The sequence below is a fragment of the Coturnix japonica genome, chromosome 3, assembly GCF_054131305.1.
Source record: "Coturnix japonica strain WE chromosome 3, WE-NBRP24, whole genome shotgun sequence".
In the NCBI taxonomy this organism is placed as follows: domain Eukaryota; kingdom Metazoa; phylum Chordata; class Aves; order Galliformes; family Phasianidae; genus Coturnix; species Coturnix japonica.
The window spans coordinates 51,990,664-52,010,263 of NC_140665.1; the positions used below are offsets into that span (position 1 = coordinate 51,990,664).

The following is a 19,600-nucleotide window of genomic DNA, read 5'->3' on the forward strand; positions in this document are numbered from 1 at the left end:
ATGATACAGCAATTGAAACTGTTTTATATTTTTCTTGTATTTTCATTATTCCATATGCTGTGCTTTACGTTATGACTGTGTCTTTAACTGTTCTAGTGGTGTTCTACACTATCTGCACGACACACATCATACCGATGTGGAGTCTACCAGGGATAATATTTTTGACATATTAGTTACTGTGCGTTAATCACTTTTAAGAGGTAAATAATTTGGTCATGAATTTTCAAGAAAGCATAAAAGGCAAAAATATATATATGTATGTCAAACTTTTTCTGCATTTAAAATTTAAATAGGTCATCTAAAGGAAACTTCAGATGTTTTGTTACTGCTTTAAATGTTTAACTTCTAGTAGGGAAACTTACATGGGAGATTGGGGGTGGGTATGTTTTTGGGAATGTGGAGAATTGTTTGAATTCAGTCTAGAGAGCAAATTTTATCTTGCTACTTGTAAAATGGCCAAACTATAAACCTCTCAACAAAAGTGAATTCCTAAAGAAAAGCTGCTCAGCCTTAATGGTAGTGGTGCTTTTGGGTCCCATTATGATACAGCCCGTGGTCATCATAAGGTTTTATCTGGCAACATGCATTTACACATTTTTTTCATCTCTTACCATTGCAAAACCAGTTTGATCTCTGCATGCTCCATAGAACTTATTTGTATTTGTGTTAAAAGATCGCCATCAGAAATATGGTACACTTGACAGGTTCAGAGCAACTTGGAATGAAAAGGAAGTGTGTGATTTAATGATGGAGATCTGCAAGGAAATTGTAATATCTGTTGCCAATAGCAATGCCTGTTCCTGTATAAACCATTACAGTCTTTCATTTTCATGAGCAGATTTGCTGATTTGCTTTTACTACAGCTCAATATTTAAAAACAAGCAAAAAAAACCACCAAAAAAAACTCCATCTCCTGCAACCACAAACAAAAAACAACAACAAAAGCAGCCAGCAAACCCACAAATCCCACAAATCAGAGGGTCAAATTAAAGCAAGGATTCTGCTCACCCTATAGAATTACAGCTTCTTTCACCAGATGTGAATTGGACTCAGGGCATGTCAAATTTTTTTAGAAACCCACAGTACTGAGCAACATGTATGCATGTCTAAAACCTTACTGTGACAATGCGCTGTATCTTTTCCTACAGTGTAAACCTTCACTGTAGGATCAAGCTAACATCATTTATTAATGCCTTTTTTTCATTTCTACAACAAAGCTAGTGGAAGAAAGTGCATGATGTCAGTGTGCTTGGAAGTAATGTTGCTTTGCTTATTTTACCATGTATTAGGGGAGAATTTCGACCGCCAAGCCAGCATTCGGCGGTCTCTAATTTACACAGACACGGTGGTAAGACGGCCGAAGAAAGTCAAAAGGAGAAAGACTATAACAGGAATCCCTGACAACATACAAAAGGAGCTAGGTATGGCTCATCAGAACTGTATTCCATCCACTGTTCATTGTCACTGCTTATCATTACTCAACTAATAACATTACCAGTGCTCATGAAACCAATACAGTCTGATAGCCAATTACAGTTCTAAATAAGCAGGTGCCTCCTTGCTACCAGGAATTAAGGGCCTTTTATCTGTGGTCTTCCTTCTGCTGAAGGGAATGCAGTCTTGGAAAATGATTTACTGGTACAATGGAAATCTACAGGGATGTAAGTTTTGTGGTCTTTAATACCTTTCTGTAGGCTTGGTCCACTCCCCTAAGATGTTCATTGAAGCAAAATTGAAGTGGGCAGGTGTTTCAGCTTGCAGAGTTATCCAGCGGGGTAAACCAATTCACTGATGCCTTCCTGGATCTGCTGAGAGTTGCATCAACAGTGAAAAATCTGTAAAATCTTCCAGTTTAGTTTAGATCCAATTGGCAACCAATTAATTGTCAACATTATTTGATTTCAGATAATCTACACGTTACCATTATCTATTTCATATGTATCAAAGGAAAAATTCTGAATCGGTCATATTTCACTGCTTAAGCAATAGTAAGCAAATACATGAAGAGCGGTTTGTGTCTGGAACTGTGCTCCATCTGCATCTGTAATAGAACAGTGTCCTGCCACGAGTATCTTCTGTCTCTACAGAGAAAATTCACTTAACTCTGCATTAAGTCTTTAAGTGGCAGCTTTAAATGTTACGTTGGATCTCATGTAATGATTTTGTATCTAACTGCTGCTCTGAGAATTGTCCAAAGCAATGAGGTATCTTTATCCATATCTTCTTGTGGGATGGATACTGTTTGGTATCTGTCATTGGGAACTTTTCCTGGAAATGTAGAAGTTCCTCATCTTGTCCAGAGCTGCCCCATGGCAGCTCCCAGTTGATCTTACCATCTGGCAGGAGACACTTTCCAGACCTGGAATCCTCCTTGAGATTGAAATTTGAATTTCTTCCCTGAGAGAATAGCATTTTATCAGCCTTGCAGTCAGCTATAAGCAATCTCAAGAGCTTAAGTAGACTTGTTTTAAGCAAACAAAGCTACATGAAACATAGCATTAAATCTTAATGAAAGATTACTTTTTCCTCTTTCAGGTTTTCTGATGATGTAGCTTCTCAGATAGCATTCAGCTGAGCTCTTTACAGCTAGCTAAGGAGTAGCAGAGGCAGTCCTGATCTTCCCTTGTCTGTTCAGGATGGATACGTTTTATATTCCATTTTCCCATTTTAAACTCTATTTCTTTGCTCTTTATGTAGGGCTGAGATGAAATGACTTTTCTTCTTGTGTTCCTTAAAAACCTTTGTGCCACTTACATGTCCAATTGATACAGGGCATAGCTTGAAATATAGATTTTCAGGATTGTTGTGGTCTTACTGAAGCTGGCATGGTATTCTGAAAGTGGCATACATACCAAGGTCATAGTTTTCACTTTTCAGTAGAGATTATCCATGACATACGCAGGACCTACCTTGAGGGCAGAAAGCAGAGTTCTTTGTTCCAAACTACCCTTTGTCACTTGTAGAGGTTCCTGATGCTCTTTCAGACATGTGGACTTTGAAATGACCAACAGCTATACTTCTGCGGATGTGAGGAGAATGCTATGTGCTGACAGCATTTCTAAAGCTTGGAAGTTATGTTTATGACCACTTCAGAGTGACAGGGCTTAAAAAATAAATCATCTGGTGGAATGAACTGAGAATGCAGTTGGCTTCCATGTTAAAAAGGAATCTTCAGTGAATATCTTAAGAATTTCTTACTTTTGCCAGTCTGTTTGCAAAGGGAGACAGGTTCTGTGGTCTTCATTTTGTTCTTTCATCTCCTACCGAGCACATTTCATGTAGCACCGTTTGAAGGTTTTCCTTGGCTCCTATTTGAGGTTGCGGAAATAGGAAGGCTGACAACATCTCACTGTAGGAGCTCTATCTGTCGTGTTCACTGGCCCACAGCCGGCAGGCACACAGTGCTTTAGCCATCTGCCCTACTGTGGAAGTTGGCCTGAAGTAGTTTCATGTTGCTTCTGTGGTGGCTGTGTAGTGTCCAGACAGCAAAATACAAAATATATACCAGGAAGTCTCTCTGATGGTAGTTTGCATCCTGTTAGCATATTGATTTATATCACTACAAACAAAGTGTATTTGGAAAGAGAACAGTTACCAGTGTCTTTATGGGGGAACCAGGAGTGCTGCAGCGAAGGGTCTTTGCTGGAGTCATCTACCAGGCAACTGGCAAATCTGGGAATAAATTATCTCTCTCTAATCCTTGTTCAGTGCTCTTTTTGCCTTTCCTCCCCTGTCACTCCCCAAATATTTCTGTAGCTGTCCATTCCTTATTTCTCTTACGCTGTCCCAAAACAAACATCAAATTGTTTTAAAACATTCCACAGTTCATTTGATCGGAACAAGGATCCGGACTAAACTCCAAATCAAGCAATTGCATTGTGCCTATTGACATTCTCCCTGTGGTTTCAGCTGAATAAATCTCGTTGTTTCTCCTGTAAAGCATCACTGTGAAGGGCTATAATATTTACACAAAGATTAAAATCCCTGGGTACATCATAGTTGCTGTGCACAGGCTGAATAACCAACACGTAGAGCAGATTCTTGTTACCTCTTGTTTATTCTTCAGAAGGAAGCAGAAACTTGAGAGAACCTCAAAGCTTCAGCCAAGCCTGAATTATTTTTCTTTCTTGCTAGAGAGCCTAGAGGAGCTTCTGCTGGGCCAAGCTGCTGGGGTTCTCCCCTGGCTGCTTTGGAACAGGAAGACCAAACAGAAGAGAAATCATGTGCTGATTGCTAGCATGAGCTCAGAGGCCATGGTACCTTCACAGAATTTAGCCAAACATTCCAAAAGTAAACCGAAAGTATAATTTAGGGCCATTATTTACTCCATCTTACTCTGTCAGCCCCCCCCCCCCTTTTTTTTTCCTCCTTATGCATAAGGATTCAGAGGGTCAGAATGGTCTTGTGTGCCTATTTCCTGCCAGCTTATTTCCCCATTTCCCATTTTCAGTAGATCACAAGAGATTGCCACCTGTGAGGCCTCCTGTCAGCCATTGGGGGAAGCATGACTAACAGCTGAATGAACTCTTCACTTGCTTTCAGGTGGTTCAGCTCAGAACCTCTGTTGTTACCAGCCAGTGTCCCTTGGGACCATCCTAAAAAAACATGAGCATCTATATCTGTTTGATCTTTGAGTACTTAGTTCTTCTCTTGGAGACTCAACTGATAGTCTTTTCTAATGAGTCCCTTAGGTACTAGCAGTTATTTAAGATATAGGTTTCACAGGTAGAATTCACAGAAACTAGTGGTCCTACAGGAATACCATGCAGGGATGCAGCTGTTACAGCCAAGTAATTCTGCATTCTGGTTCAAATTACAACTTTGAACATTCTCTGGAATGAAGCTTCCCATTATTTTGCCTATTAACTAATACCAGTTTTGAAGCCATACTTTCTCAACCTTGCTCATCTTTAACACAGTTCAAGTGGAGTATTACAGAGTAAGCAAATATCATATGCTTTTGAATAACGGAACGAAAGACAGTGGTGACAGGGGTATATTATTTTACCAGAGGCTGTATATTCAGTTGGTGAAATGAACAGAACCAATAGAACTTCAAGTTCTCTGTATTTTCATCTGAATTCTCCCTTGCAGGAGGATATGCAAGATGATCACAAGATAGATTTTTAGCAACAGGTTGGAAAAGTATTGCAGGATTCTCTGCAACATTTTTTCCTCCCCTCTGAGAGATTACAGATGCATGGAGCACAGTTAAAATTCCTAAAACTACCACAAACATGAGGTATTTGTCTGTTTCTTTGTGAACATCTGTTAAAAATCTTTGGTATACAGTAGGGTGAAACAGTTTTGGGAATTTTTTTTTTTAACATTGTTGAAGTAGTGGTGCCTGAATAGTAACTTGGCTAGGACTCCAGGTTTGGAAGATTGCTAGAAGGGGTGTGAGAAGAAGAGATGAACAAATCTAGGAATGTGCTTGTAGCACAAAAGACAAATGCACATAGTAGAAGTGATTAGTCAGAAGTAGTCTGGGAAGAGGAATTGCTTCAGTATGCTAGTTGAAACAAGTGATACAAACTGTGATACCAGCATGCACTTTATCCTCTCAAATCCTTAGTTTTCTATCCTCCTTTCAGTGCACAGAACCTTTCTGCTGCAGCAATCTGCTAGTACCAGCAGGTCTGTCAGTGTCACAGGAAGCCTTCCATAGCTGTACCCAGCCCTAGGGATTACATGCAGACCTGCTCTTTTTCTTCCCCATCACGTTTGCACAGTCAGTCTCAGTCCCTGTTATATCCAGTTACCACCAGAGCCAGGCACATGTAGGTTGCACCAGCGTTCCCTATCTTGATTCAAGTGCTTGGAGCTGTGGCACGCATTGAAACCTCTGTGTTTTTATGCCGGAGACTTAATGTGTATTGCATACTTTGCTTGTTCCAGATGCTGGGTGCCCCTTGTTTGCTGCCAGGCTCTGTATTGAACACAGGGAAGAGCATTTACACTTGAGAAATCACTTCAGCATTTTCAGTATAGCAAGAAGTGACACAGTGAAGAAGAAAGGAATCTAGATTCAGGTCTCCTGTGGTGGACATAGTGCTGACTACAGCACTAATAGACACAAGATAAAACACAGACAAGTATATTAGCAGTTTTCATCCACATTTATCATATCACCTATAAAGGCAGCAGGACCAGGTCTCAACAGGTATACAGTTGGAATAATACAACTGTAGATATGTATAGTTGGAAATAGATAGCCAGAGGGTATCTAAGGAAAAGACTTACCAACTCGGAGGCCTTCAGTCAAGATGGGGGCTCACCACAAGAACTCCACACAAGAGCAGTCTCCAGAAAGAGATGCTACCTTAGTGGTGGTCAGCCCTTAAATGAGATCTAGGAGAGGTGGAGCCAAACTCCACCCCTTCTGGGAGCACAGCTGAATTACCTTCACCTGTGCTCCTGCAGCTGACTCATCACTTGCCTCAGATTGTTAATTCGAGGTTTAGGCAGTGATCAACAGTTTCCCTTACAGCGGTTCTCAAATACGTGCAGTGAGAGATGTTACAAAATAAATAAATACAGATGCTCACCTGTATCTGAAAATTGATGCTCACAGGAAGACTCCACAAAGGAGGGATCTCCAGCAAGAGATCCTTCCTCACTGGCAGTCCATCCTTAAAATAAGATCTAAAAGGGATGAAGCCAAGCTTCGCTCTCTTTGGTTGCATAGGTGAATTGCCTTTACCTGTGCTTTCAAGGTTGACCAGGTCTTTTCTCCAGGTGCTCAATCAGTGGTTCAGGCCATGACTCAGCAGTTCCCATACACCACTAGTTGCAGCTGGTTCTGACTTTGTCACATTCAGCATCTGCATCCTGATGTCTGTTTCTGTGGGGTTTTGTTTGTTTGGTTGTTTTTTTTTCTCGTGTCTTTTCCAACTAGATGGGTTCGTGGATGATATTTTTCTAAAAGCTCCGAGTGAATTCCAGCACTTTGGTGTTAAGGAAATCTGATAACTTCTGGCTGTTACTTAATTGGAGATTTTCTAATAAAGGTAGCAATTTTGATGTGAAATTGAGTTAAGAGATTGAACTGCTTCATAGAATTGGTGTGTCCATCTTCTAACTGCAGTACCACCAAAGGCAGTTTAATCCCAAGAATTTTTTGAAAACAAACTAATGAAAACAACTTACTTTCTTACTTCTTACTACTACTTACTATAGTAAAGTAAAATGGTGCCAACCGTGAAAAGCCCAAATAATGACAGGATCTAGGCTGTAGTTTATACCTCTAGGACTGAGCTCTTTTGCCCTGTCTTGGCAACCAGGGTTGTCAAGTTTTTGTGCTGTTGAGGCAATTTATGTTTCCATGATTGCATTAGACTGGACCCAGGCTACATCTATGCCAGTAATAAGCACAGGGCAAGGACTGGTGCTCAGCAGCATCCTGCACTTGTTCATATTGCTTTCTCATTAGCAAGTTGCTCAGGCACAGCGAGAGTGTGGGTACAGTCATCAGTATGGGAACAGAGCTTGGCTTGGATTGGCATGAGGAGTCCTTGGCTTCTTATTTAGTAGCACAGGGGTTTTAGATATAACATTGTTGTTTAATTTTGTATTTCACACATTTTAAAGTAGCATTCATATTTGCAGTCAGCCGTATATACCAACAGTGCATTCTAAAACTATTGGGTTTGGAAGAAAAAAGGAGAAGTTTTGCAAGTTCAGTGTTGTCCTACTTTCCCAGTTGCTTTCCATAGCAGTAACTTTTTAAACAAGCATAACGAATCCATGTATGTTAAGCTGCTTGTGAAGTGGATTGCTTTTAGCTTCCCTTGTGAATACAAATAGATGATGTGCTGAAATGAGGTTCTCTCGGCCTCAGGTCAGCATTTATTAGATAAATAGTGCTTACAGTTTCATTCTGCACAAGCCTTCTCATTCCCTCTTGTATGTGCCTGTGTGTATTTCAGACTGGTAGGAGAAGTACCCCACCTTTGTGGTTATTTATGTAACTTAGTACACGATTGTTTATCACCAGATGATACTCATTGGCTAACAGTTTCATTGGGGATGTCACAGCTCCTATGTATGCATGTCAAAGTCAGACATGCGTAATGTCTGCTTTGATGGTTTCTTCTCTCTTAACCCAAGGGAGACACTGATACTTAAAAAAAAGATAGAAAGCAAAAATAAATGATTTTTCTTACTGTACAGTTCTTAATGACTGTACAGAATATGCAAATATCTATTTTGTTTGGCTGCAGTAGTCCATCTGTTCTAACAGTATCTCATATTAGATTATCCAAGATGTTTGCCAGCATCTGAGTATCTATCTTCGCTCTAAATCTCTACAAGAAGCAGAAAGAGGCTACATTTTCATGAGAGCAAGAGAAATCTACACAAAGCAAACTAAATAGGCTTCAAGCTGCTAAAAGACTTCTTATGTGCCTAGGGAAAAGAAGTAAACAGTCTTTTTGTGTGCTTCTTTCACTGCAGTCGTTTCAGAGCCCTTTTTTCCTTATCCTAAATGCCTCTTGTGCCTTCCTAGAATAAGGATAATTAAATGTTTTTTAAGTGATGTTTAAAGCTGCATGATAAGAATACCCATCCTCCGGATCCATTTCTGTGTAGTAAATACGAAAGGAGTGCAGTCCTGTTGAGTATGCTACTACATTGCTCCTGAGAGTAGCATTAGGGCGGAGATTCGAAATAACCAGTTTTCCCTGCAGTGGCATATGCAGTATCCTTACAAGCATCTCCAGCAGCATGGCTGCCTCTTGTTTTTGCCGTTTATAAAGTAGTGCAACTGAATTGAGAAGCAAGAGCTTTATGCAGACTGATTTTAAAGCTGTTCTCTGATTCTTGATTTCAAAAGGTAGCTAGCTATCAACACAAATGTAAATTTAAGAGAACCTTAGGATTCTTTCAGCTGACCCAGGGATAACTGTATCTGTAACTTGAATTAAAGCTTTTGTTGTTGTTTTTCTTTTTTTCCCTTCTCTCCTCCTGCACCCCCCCCACCCCCCATCATCTTCAGGTTATTTATGTCAATATGTGATTATTACATCATTAAATAAAGCACAGTTATTTTTGGTTTTGTGATGGTGCCGAGGTTGGGACACTCATTAGTACTGGAGATTTTTCGTTATGGTAGATAGAAAGCAGTTGTGTGGAGAAATGTTATTTAATGGCAGTGTTTTTTAATCAGTGTTGCTAGAGCAGGCACGTTATTTGTGGTAAAACAATGCATGTTTCAGTGTGTTAGCCTCTTTGTAGAAGAGTAAGACTTGAATAGCTCGCCCTGTCTGCTGAACGGTTTTTCTGAAGCATAATGCTTTCTAAAAGGCAGATTTGATTATTCACATTAGTCTTCAGATTTCCTTCCCCTTTTCTTTATTGCATGAGGCATTAGCATGGAATCACACTTCACGTTTCTCGGGCTTTTGTCTGCTCCTGCTGGTTTGCCTCCTGGAAGTCAAACAGTGCTACTTGGTTTCTGACACAACTGATTACTATGGAAATTATTACCATGTCGTAAAGAGAGGATTTCACGTGTCGAATGTGCTGCGTGAACACAGGCAGTTCTGTAAGCAGAAGGTTCCTAGCAATAAAGAAAAAGGGAAGAGAAATGCAGAAAATAGCTGTGCAAAATCCATTGTTACAGATTCTTCTTCAGAAAGCACAGACTTCAAGAGATTGGGGAGGAAGCAGATTGCTGGTTTTTTTTCTTTCTTTCTGTTTTTAATCACTAAGAAGATAAATGTGAATTTGTGCTTCAAGGAATAATTATTTTATTTTGACTCCAGCAGTTGGCACTGGCCAAAGTGATTTCCGAGGGCACTCGATGTATGTCCCAGATCACAGTTCCACGCTAGGTCGACTAGACAGCTATCGCTCCGCTATGCAGCGGTCTGAAACCAAGGACACCAGCTGCCAGACTGAAGAGGTTAAAGTTGTGCCTCCTTCAATGAGAAGAATACGAGCACAGAAAGGACAAGGCATTGCAGCTCAGATGTCTCAGTTCTCCAGCTCATCTGGGAACATGTCCGTGATGAGTGATTCTGCTGCAGTTATATTTGCTTCTCGCCAGAATAGTGACATAGGTTTTCACAGCTTGCCTCGGGCTGGTGCAAGAGTGTCTCTGCAGTCCTTAGAACAGACCCAGAGCATCTCCAGACAGACAGAAGACATTGCTGGCACTTTGCCCCACCAGATAAGTAAACTGCAAGTGGATGATGATGTTGTGCATCTGAGAAATAATGCCATAACAGGAACTCTTTCGAGGCCAAAGTCTCAAGAGGTAAGAAGTTATGACAGTGAAAAGTCCACTAGCCCAGCATGTGTAGTCTCTCCTCATGCCACCTACTCAACAAGCGTCATACCCAATGCAACTCTGTCGTCCTCCTCAGAAGTTATTGCTATTCACACTGCCCAGAGTACTGGATCGCTGGATAACAAAATAAGCAGTTCTGCTGTGTACCCAAAGCCTAGAGACAATCCTGTTGCCAACAATGCAATAAGCGGGAAAGAAGATCACCATTCGTCAAGTGGCAACTGGAGTGAGAGTAGCTCCACTCGTCACTCACAGACTTCAGATACCATCCCATCTAATACTGTCATGATGCTTTCTCTTGGTGACTCTGCTGTCTCTCTCAGCACTCCTGGAAATGTAGAGGCTAGCTCTCAGAGTGTGAACTACAGCTGCAGAAGGAATCTTGCTTTACCAAACCAGTCCCAGGACAGTGATGGTAGGAGTGAATCTAGCTACTCAGGGGACCAAACACAAGGTGCAGTGAGCAGCACAGAGCACTGGCTATACAAGTCTGCGGAAAATAGTGAGACTGCATCATGCAAGGTAGCTTGTACCACACCAGGCTGTGCCACTCCTGGCAGCAACCTGAGCAGCAGCAGCCTGGAGAGGACATCAGCCAAAGAAGATTCCACTTCTCTGTATTCTGTAGACCACGATGGTTATTACAGCTCTATGAGCGTGGACTCCGGACTGAAGTCAGACATGCCATGCTATAGTACTAATGGTTTTGGGAACCCCAGAGACAGCGTGGTTAATGTCTTTGAAGCAAAGGAGAAGAAACATCAAGATGACCAGCCAGGCCAAGGTGAAAAATCCCTTGCAAGAAACATCTCTCTAAAAAAGGCAAAGAAGCCGCCTTTACCACCATCTAGAACAGACTCACTCAGAAGGGTACCCAAGAAAAAAGCTCAGTCCAATGGACAGGTACTTGATGAAACCCTCATTGCTACCCTCCAGCATTCTCTGCAGTTGAATCTCAAGTGCAAAAATGGCAGCTCCCCTTCCCAGAGCCCCTGCAGTGACTATGAGGATCCCTGGGTGTTGCGCTCTCGCAGCCAAAGCTCAGTCAGCGCAAGCAGCAGTATGATGTCCACTGCTGCCCCAAATCTGTACTCCATTTGCACAGTCACCCCCTCTCAGAGTGAAACAAGCAGCATCAAGTCGGAGTATGCTGACCAGTGGGGTTACTACAGTGACTATGCTGCAGTGGCAGATGACCAGATGAAGTCTCCAGTGACCCATTCTGCCAGTACCTCTTCTGCTCTCAGTGATTACAGCATCAGCCACTTCAGTGATGGCTCAAGGGCTTCTGTACCACAGATACCCACTGGACTGGCCAAACCAAAGAGCACTTCTCCAGAGAAGTCCCACCGAGTCACATCGCCATCCAGTGGGTACTCCAGCCAGTCCAATACACCCACTGCAGTCACTCCAGTGCCTGTGTTCTTAAAATCTGCATCATCAGGAAATGGGAAATCCAAGCTGAAACCTAAAGTGCCTGAAAGGAAATCTTCTCTTCTGTCTTCAGTCTCCATTTCCTCATCCTCCACTTCTCTTTCTTCAAATACATCTACTGAAGGGAGTGTGAGTGTGAAGAAATTGGACCCCGCCCCAAGCTCTCCTCCAGATTCTGGTGCACCTCCTCCTCCATCTTCTCTTCCAGCACCTCCTCCACATTGCCTTGAGCTCTCTCCTCCTTCTTCCCCTCCTCCTCCTCCAGCAGAAGCCGTGGATCTATCACCATTGCCAGCTTCTCCCACATTCCCTCCTCCTCCACCAGAAGCAGATGTAAATTCCTCCTTTGCTCACAGTGTCCATTGGTTACCACAGGAAGCTTCCACTGGTTCGTACTCTTCCCTTGTTCCTTCTCCTCCTGTTTTCCCTTTAGTTGCCCCACCACCAGCGCCACCTCTTGATCCCAAACTGACAAAAGGTGCAATGATAAGCCCACAGAATTCATTTAAAAAACATGATCAGGAAGATTCTTGCTACAGTGCTGTGAAACAGCCCTTCAGCAAGCAAGATGCATCAAGACCTGTGATGCCCTTGGTAACTACCAAAGCACTGCAAATGGTGCAGCTGAGGTCTGTCAGAAAAGCAACAGAAGGTGACCCATCACCTGAATCTGCTTCTGAAACCACCTCTCAGGAAAAGGGTATTGTAGGTTCATCATCACAGTCTTCCCTAAGGCCATCTCTCTCACTAAGACTCAGTAACAGCTTAGGTGAAGAGGAGATGAAGATTCATGGCGCTTCATTTAAAAACTCACCTCAAATACTTGCTCCGTGTTCTCCTCTGATGCCCTCTGACAACATACCCGTGCTTGAGAGTGATCAAAAGTCTGCAGCTACCGTGGGTCTGAACAAGTCTTTGGAACTGGATTCCCCAGGGTCAGTTCCAGAAGCCACACCCAAGTCCCCAGTGTGGAGCAAAGACTTCCATTCTGGCATGCCGCTGCAGGGGTCACCAGCATCTCCAGACAAGACTCAGGTCATTTTGCCAAACAAGAAACCACCTCCCATTTCAAAGAAACCCAAACTGTTCCTTGTTGTACCACCTCCACAGTTAGATCTCACAGCGGAGAAAATAGCTGAAGTGAGTGATACTGTCAGAAGCACATCAAGCCCGACTAAGAGAGACGCTGTGGTTACACACTGCGAGGAGGCGAGAAATTGCCTTACAGATGGACTCAGCTCCAGCGAGATGGACTCTGGCAGCCTGGTTCCTGAGGGAGGAGCTGCCAGAGTCACCTTCTCTGAAGCAGTGGGAGTTGGTGCCTTTGTGGTACAGCCTGCTGCATCACCAGTTCAAGAGGAGACCAGGCAAGAGGAGCAGTCAGTTTTTGATGAAGGAAGCAGCTCAGGCAGCAGCCAAGACAGCAGCAGTAACACTGAAGGACACCTGTCTCAGGAGAACGAAGGTGGTGAGTCTGCTTTCTCTCACTCTTCTTCCGACGTAACAATAGCTATGTTAAAGAAGGTGGGGAGTGAGGATAGCTGTGGTAGCATTTGGCTAGTCTTCTGTAGAGAAAAGGAGCTCTTGCAATAGAGCTGAAAGCCTAAGGGAAGTTGCAGAATTAATACTTGATGAAATTTGTTCCAATTCCATTCCGACTTCTTGCTATTGCAGACAAAGAAATAAAAAGGATGTTTTATTTAACTGTGCTGGCAATAAAACATCCTATGAAGAAATGCTTAGCTTTCTTAATTTTGATTTTGCATTTTAATACAAATCATAAAAATATTCTTTCAGTATTGTACTCTGCGTGTAGACGTCTGTACAAGCAAAGGCATTTCGTGCAGTGCGATCTCTGAAGCAAAGAGGGGTGGTTTCAACATTATAAACCTGTTGGTTCTCGTGGCAGACTGACAATATTGTTCATTATTTCTGCATAGCCGAGGTGTTTGAGTCAGAAACAGCAAATAGTTCATTCCTGCCAAGCACTATTTATGGGGAAGAGACGGACGGAGTGGCAACACCAGCGAGACCGAGGACTACTGAGGATCTTTTTGCAGCCATTCACAGGTACTGATTCCCCCTTCCATACTGTCTGGTCCATTATTTCTCTCAAAAATTAACTGACATTGTTTTACTAAAACACCCCATTACAAGTCATTGCTTTAATTGAAAGCACACATTTATCAGCTCTACTAAGACTGTAGATGAAAAATGTCTGGAAAAGAGCTTGTGTTTCATTGCATTACGAATGTATTTGATCTGTTCTGAGCTAAAAGCTACCTGATTAAATCAATACAGATTGCATAATGAATATCCTGCCCCTTAAATATCAAGTTACATCTGGTATTTATTGTACTGTTCTCAATCTATCATATTAACTCTACTGTTGCTTTTTCTGTGTATCTTTTTGTTTTCATTCTTGTTCTCCATCTCTTTTTACTCTTCGCTGCTTATATGGTGCAGTTTGGGACAGAGGCTCAACGCTAATGCTTCATGGCAAGCGTGGCTGAAACTGGCAAGTAACACAACATGTCAGTCATATGGCAAAACATATGGCAAACGCTGGATTATATTTTGCCATAATCCAGCCTGAAGTCGGGTGTTTTGTGTCAGACTGGTTCATGAATGGAATGTGCAGTACTGGCTCTTAATAATGTCATTATTCATTTCCCTTAAAAACAAAATAGGCAACTAGTTTCCTGTGCTGTTCTTGTTAGGTTCACAAGACAAAAAAAAGCTTCAAAATACAAAATGAAACATGTGCACCATTTAAACAGTACACACAGAAGACCATTACCACACTCTGAACTACTGAGCTCACATTTAGAGTAGAATCAGTGTAGTGGTAGTGCCATCTTGTGGATCTGTCTTTTACTTCAAAATCTGGAGGGGCCATTCTCCTGGTCACAGAAGCGCTCAGTGGAATCCGTATATGTTTAGCTGTGTGTCAAGGCAGTTTGCACGTATGTGCATGACTTCTGCATCCGTAACACTGAGGGATGGAAAAAGCCTTTTTCTGAGAACACAGCTGGGATTTAGGAGATGTTACCAAAATTACATATATATAACATTACATGAAGTTACATATGTATAATACTGACCTTTTTATAACTTCCTAATATCCCTTAGGATTTGGCCTTGTGGAGCTGTTCTAAAAATGGCCTGTTGCAATCATGCTGCATGTTGTTCACTAGGACTGCGACATGTCTGTTTTTAGAATGAAGTGTTCTGGCCAGTGACCTTTTCTGTTACATATGCAGATAGAGAATGGACCTGCGTGTGTGTGTGCACATACTTGGAATTCATGATTTTATGGGGAAATGGACAATGGAACTGGATGTGGCATAGTTAAAACTGCTTGACACATGTGTTGTAAAGACCTTGCTTTTGTTGGCTTTAGACTTGAACCACTACCCTTCTTAGTTGAAAAATGTTCCCTCTCCGCCTTATTTCTAAAAGGTCTTATTTCTATGATTGGCACTCTTGAATATGTGCTTTGAAGTAGGACAAGAAATTTAGTTGTATGTGCATCAAAGGTAGGAAGAAAAATCTAAGTTTAAGAAATGGTTTTGTTCAAATATGTGTCCTATCTGTCTAAAAAGCCACCAAAACCAAATTTGGTTCTTAATTTTAAATCTGCCATAATTTATACATGCTGAGAAAGATTGCTTATACGTGGACAGCAAACTGACCATTCCACCCTGCATTCACTGTGTTGTTGAGTTACTTCAAGACAGAATAACCAAATCTTTCCCTGCAAATCTTTGAAATTGAGTTTTGTTCTATATTTCTTTGGAATTTAATTTTATTTTTGGCAGCAACATAGCCTCAGTTCTGGAGTGTTTAAAGATACCCATAGGCAGCCAGAATCCTACTGAAGGGAAGACTCCACCATGTAACACAAACATACATTTACATACATCTTTACACCAAATCCATCTGCACCAAATCCAAGCACCAAATCCACCTGCTTCCTGTTCTAGTGACACCTGGTTATATCTGTGCTTAGTGTTTGCCACTACCAATGTAACAATTCTATCCTCATGCTGTCTTCTGTTGCCCATTCAGCCTGAGGATGTCAGTATTACATTCTTCTTTCAGAAAGAAAAGTGGTGGCAGTGGTGGCAGCTGAAAATTGCAGCTGTTATAGTTGACTGTGGGAAATAGCACAAGTGATCTATTTGTGAACTTCATCACTTAGAGACAGAATATTTCCTAACTCTTGGCAGTTCATTGCAATGACTGTTGCTGCCACCCACTTAGCTGATAGATCCTGTTCCTTTGTTTTGTACTTTTCTCTCAGTAAGCTGCAATGCATAAAGACATTTGAGCTTGCCTTGGCAAAACTTCAAACTCTTTAAGAGAAAGTATGACTAAAGATCACACAGAGTGGAAACCCGTTCACAAAAGGAATGGTCTGCATTGAATGTGCTTGACAAAAATTAACGTGGAATTATAGCATGATAATCTTGTCTTTGTGTCAAGTCTGCTTACTTGCTTTAAACTTTTGGCAAAAAAATACGGGTAAAAATAGCAGTTATTTAACCTTATTTAAATTTATTCTTGTTTAGTCTACAATGGAGATAATAAACATATAAAGATAAGCAGACAAGTAACATTAATATGTATAGGAGGCATTTAATACATTCCTTTCTTTAAGATATTACTTCTAACAATGGGAAAATGGGGCAATAGAACTCCAGTGTCCACTACTTCCCAGTCCTGTGATTGTTTGTTGATTTTATTTTTGTTACTTTTGTTTTCGTTAAATTAAAACCACTGGGTCTCTTCATTTGGGAAGATAAAATTCAGTCAGGAAAATCACCTTTTCTTTGTTTAATCAAAAAGTTGCAATGGTAGAGCACCAACAGGACAGTAATTTTTTTCTGTGCATCTTATTTAGAAACTGGAAAGTTCAGTTTTCACTGTTCATGTTTGAGCTGATGGATGGATGGATGGATGGATGGATGGATGGATGGATGGATGGATGGATGGATGGATAGATGGGTAGAATCTGCTTTGTGCATTGCAGTATCCTTTTCAGAAGGCAGGTGCACTGAACTACACTGCCAGTTCTCCAGAGAACATCAAATAAAACAGCAAAACAGACCAACATAAAAAAAAACAACAACAACAACAAAACAAAGCAAAAAACCCCACAACAAACCACAAAACAAACAAATAAACAAACAAAAACAACACAAAAAAGCCCAAGATATTTGGTAGCGTATTTTTAATCAAGAAAACTCACGCTGAGAATTATATTCATAATTAATTAATCTTAGCAGTTCAGTACTGACTCCAAAAATCCTAATTTGCTAAGCAGATTCAGTGTTTAGGCATGAGACTTCTGTAGTTTCATTATTATAGACTTGCAGAAAAAGAATAATAAATGCAGTTTGTACCTCCAATACTTGCATTAATGCTGATGCAGTTTTGGTGGTGTTCTTCCTCATATTTTAGATTTAGATTACTTCTCCCTTCTCCTTCTCTTGGCTGTAGCTTAATTCATTGTCATCCCTCTAAGCTGAGTTTGATTGGGAGTGGTAAAAAATTTCATGTTTTTGCTTTGTCTTTCTTGTTTGTTTTCCAAACTTAGATCCAAAAGGAAAGTCCTTGGCCGTAAAGATTCTGAGGACGATCGTACCCGCAACCATTCTCCTTCACCCCCCGTAACACCCACTGGTGCTTCCCCAACCTTATCTACCCTCAAACAGGCAGGATCTATTCAGAGAAGCGTTCGCAAGAGCAGCACCAGCAATGACAACTTCAAAGCCCTGCTGCTGAAGAAAGGGAGTCGCTGTGACACCAGTTCCCGCATGTCAGCAGCAGAGATGCTGAAGCACACGGATCCGCGGTTCCACCGAGCCAAGGTAGATGCCTCTCCTGACCTTTCTGACAGCCCTGCCAGCTGCTCACCCAGCAAGAGCAAACGTGCCCAAGAGGAGTGGGCCAAGAGTGAAGGCCTGATGCCGAGGAGCATGTCCCTCTCCAGCACTAGGTACGGCCGATCACGAACACCGCCCTCTGCCGCCAGCAGCAAGTACAATGTTCGCAACCGCATCCAGAGCAGCCCCATGACGGTGATTAGCGAAGGAGATGGGGAAGTGGTGGAGCAGTCAGAGAGCAGGGCCCAGAGGACTTTGGATGAGCAGCAAGAGAGGCAGCTCGATGTATTTAACAGTGATGAAATAGACATGAATGACTTTTCGTATTCTGAGGACCCAGACTGCAAGGAGACCTTGCATCCAACGCATCTGGACTTAATGACTCAGCCGGGTACTTCAAGGAAGTACCTAAGTCCTTCAGTTGAAGAAAGTTAAGAGGCGGTGACAGGTGGCATTGGATATTAGTCTAGAAAATGACAGAGGACTAGATTCCAGAAGAAAGCCCAGATCAGGACAAGTTTACTTCGCTGAGCATTTTCTCCATGAACTGCATGTGTGTGTTTAAATGCTGAAGCAACGATAGTTCTGCATGGTTGGGGTGGGGTGGGGAGGACTTGCTTTGAATGAGTGGTCTGTGGCTTAAAGAAATGAACAGCTGAAACTGTTGTGTGAAGCCTTAGAAGTCCTCTTGGGGGCGGGAGTAGGGGAGTTTTCTCAGAGCCTGTAGGGGTGTGAAGTTTTTCTTTTTCTTGAGACTGCAGTTGTACAAGTAAAATTTAAAAAATAAGCCTGCAAAAGAGGAAGAGGAAGGCTTCTGTGGTACAGTCTGGACATTTGCTTCAAAAGCATTGTGTTGGTGCAGCGTAGTGCATTTGTTAAGCAGAGAGGTAGGATGAGGAACCTGTGGAAGGTAGTAGGGTTGGTGCTGGGGCTGCATGGCTTCTTATCCAGGTATGCCCCAGCATTAGGTGAAGTGTGTCCTGCTAATGCCAGTAGGTCACCAAGTTATGAATTGGTCCAGGGTACTTTGTTTTTCCTGAGGGAAAATGAAACACAAGTTGACATAGACAAGGGAGCAGAGTTTTCTAACTCACTACTGACTGCTATGCAGCCACACGCATACACTTGGTGGAACACTCATTTCCAAGTGAACTGCTTCCTTGGCCGGAGTATTCCCTTAGAGAATGGAACAACTGGATACGTGCAGAGGATGTGAGCAGACAAGGGAAGTGGGAGAGGAATTAAGCAGTATACCGCCGGAGTTTAGAACGGTTGAGTTTCTGAATTCTAAAATAGAATTTGAGAACTTGCACTACAGAGCTGTAGGTGAAGCCTATCTTTCAAAACTGAAACTTGGGAGTTACGTTTTGCCAGAAGTCTTTCTTCCATTTGTCGGAATGGAAGAGCTATTACTTTTCATCACTTGAAATACGGATACTTGCTAACTTTTGGTTACCAAAGAATAAGTTACAGCTACTTTCCTTTTCGATTTGCCTGCAGTATTTCTTTTCTTTTTTTAACCTTAATAATTTAGTGAAGTTCATTTTTATTGTATATTATACGGATAATAAAAGCATTTAACGGTTTTCCAATTGTAAAGAAGACCATTAATTGAAACTGAAATATTGGCTGGAGTTTTCGGTTCTTGGTAGGAATTAAGGTTTTAATTTGTAAGAAGAATTTTGCATCATTTGATGGCGTGAGCAGTTTTTGTATTGTTTGTAAATATTGAAAGTTGTTAAAATATCTTTTGATCTCCCTACCGTAGAATTTATACATTTTTAGATTGCTTTTAAAAAGAAAAAGCACTCTTTGTAGATTATTTATTTTAGAGAAATAAGCTTGTAATCTCTTTCTTCATTCTTTTACTTGTTAGTAATGTAAATTTCAGGGGCCTTTGTTTAACTCTTCCCTTCACAAGAGGGGAATAGTGATGAAAATGCTGTGACTTTGCTTCAATAAAGAAGGCGGCTGCCCGTTGCCA

At 41.6% G+C, this 19,600-nt stretch overlaps 1 protein-coding gene across 25 annotated transcripts in view; it reads left to right on the forward strand.

The window, feature by feature from the left end:
• Window positions 1-19,600, forward strand: part of NHSL1 (NHS like 1) — a 150,728-nt gene extending 131,128 nt beyond the window's left edge. For 8 of the 25 annotated variants that reach the window (XM_032443265.2, XM_015858385.3, XM_085541594.1 and 5 more), the window contains 4 exons: window positions 1,290-1,421; window positions 9,765-13,193; window positions 13,666-13,795; window positions 17,328-19,600. In XM_032443265.2, the coding sequence (XP_032299156.2) occupies window positions 1,290-1,421; window positions 9,765-13,193; window positions 13,666-13,795; window positions 17,328-18,051 (4,415 nt within the window). In that variant the 3' untranslated portion in view covers window positions 18,052-19,600. Of the gene's footprint in view, window positions 1-1,289; window positions 1,422-9,764; window positions 13,194-13,665; window positions 13,796-14,191; window positions 14,244-17,327 lie in introns of all 25 variants that reach the window. The other 17 variants (XM_085541592.1, XM_015858393.3, XM_085541608.1 and 14 more) reach the window with 7 other exon arrangements.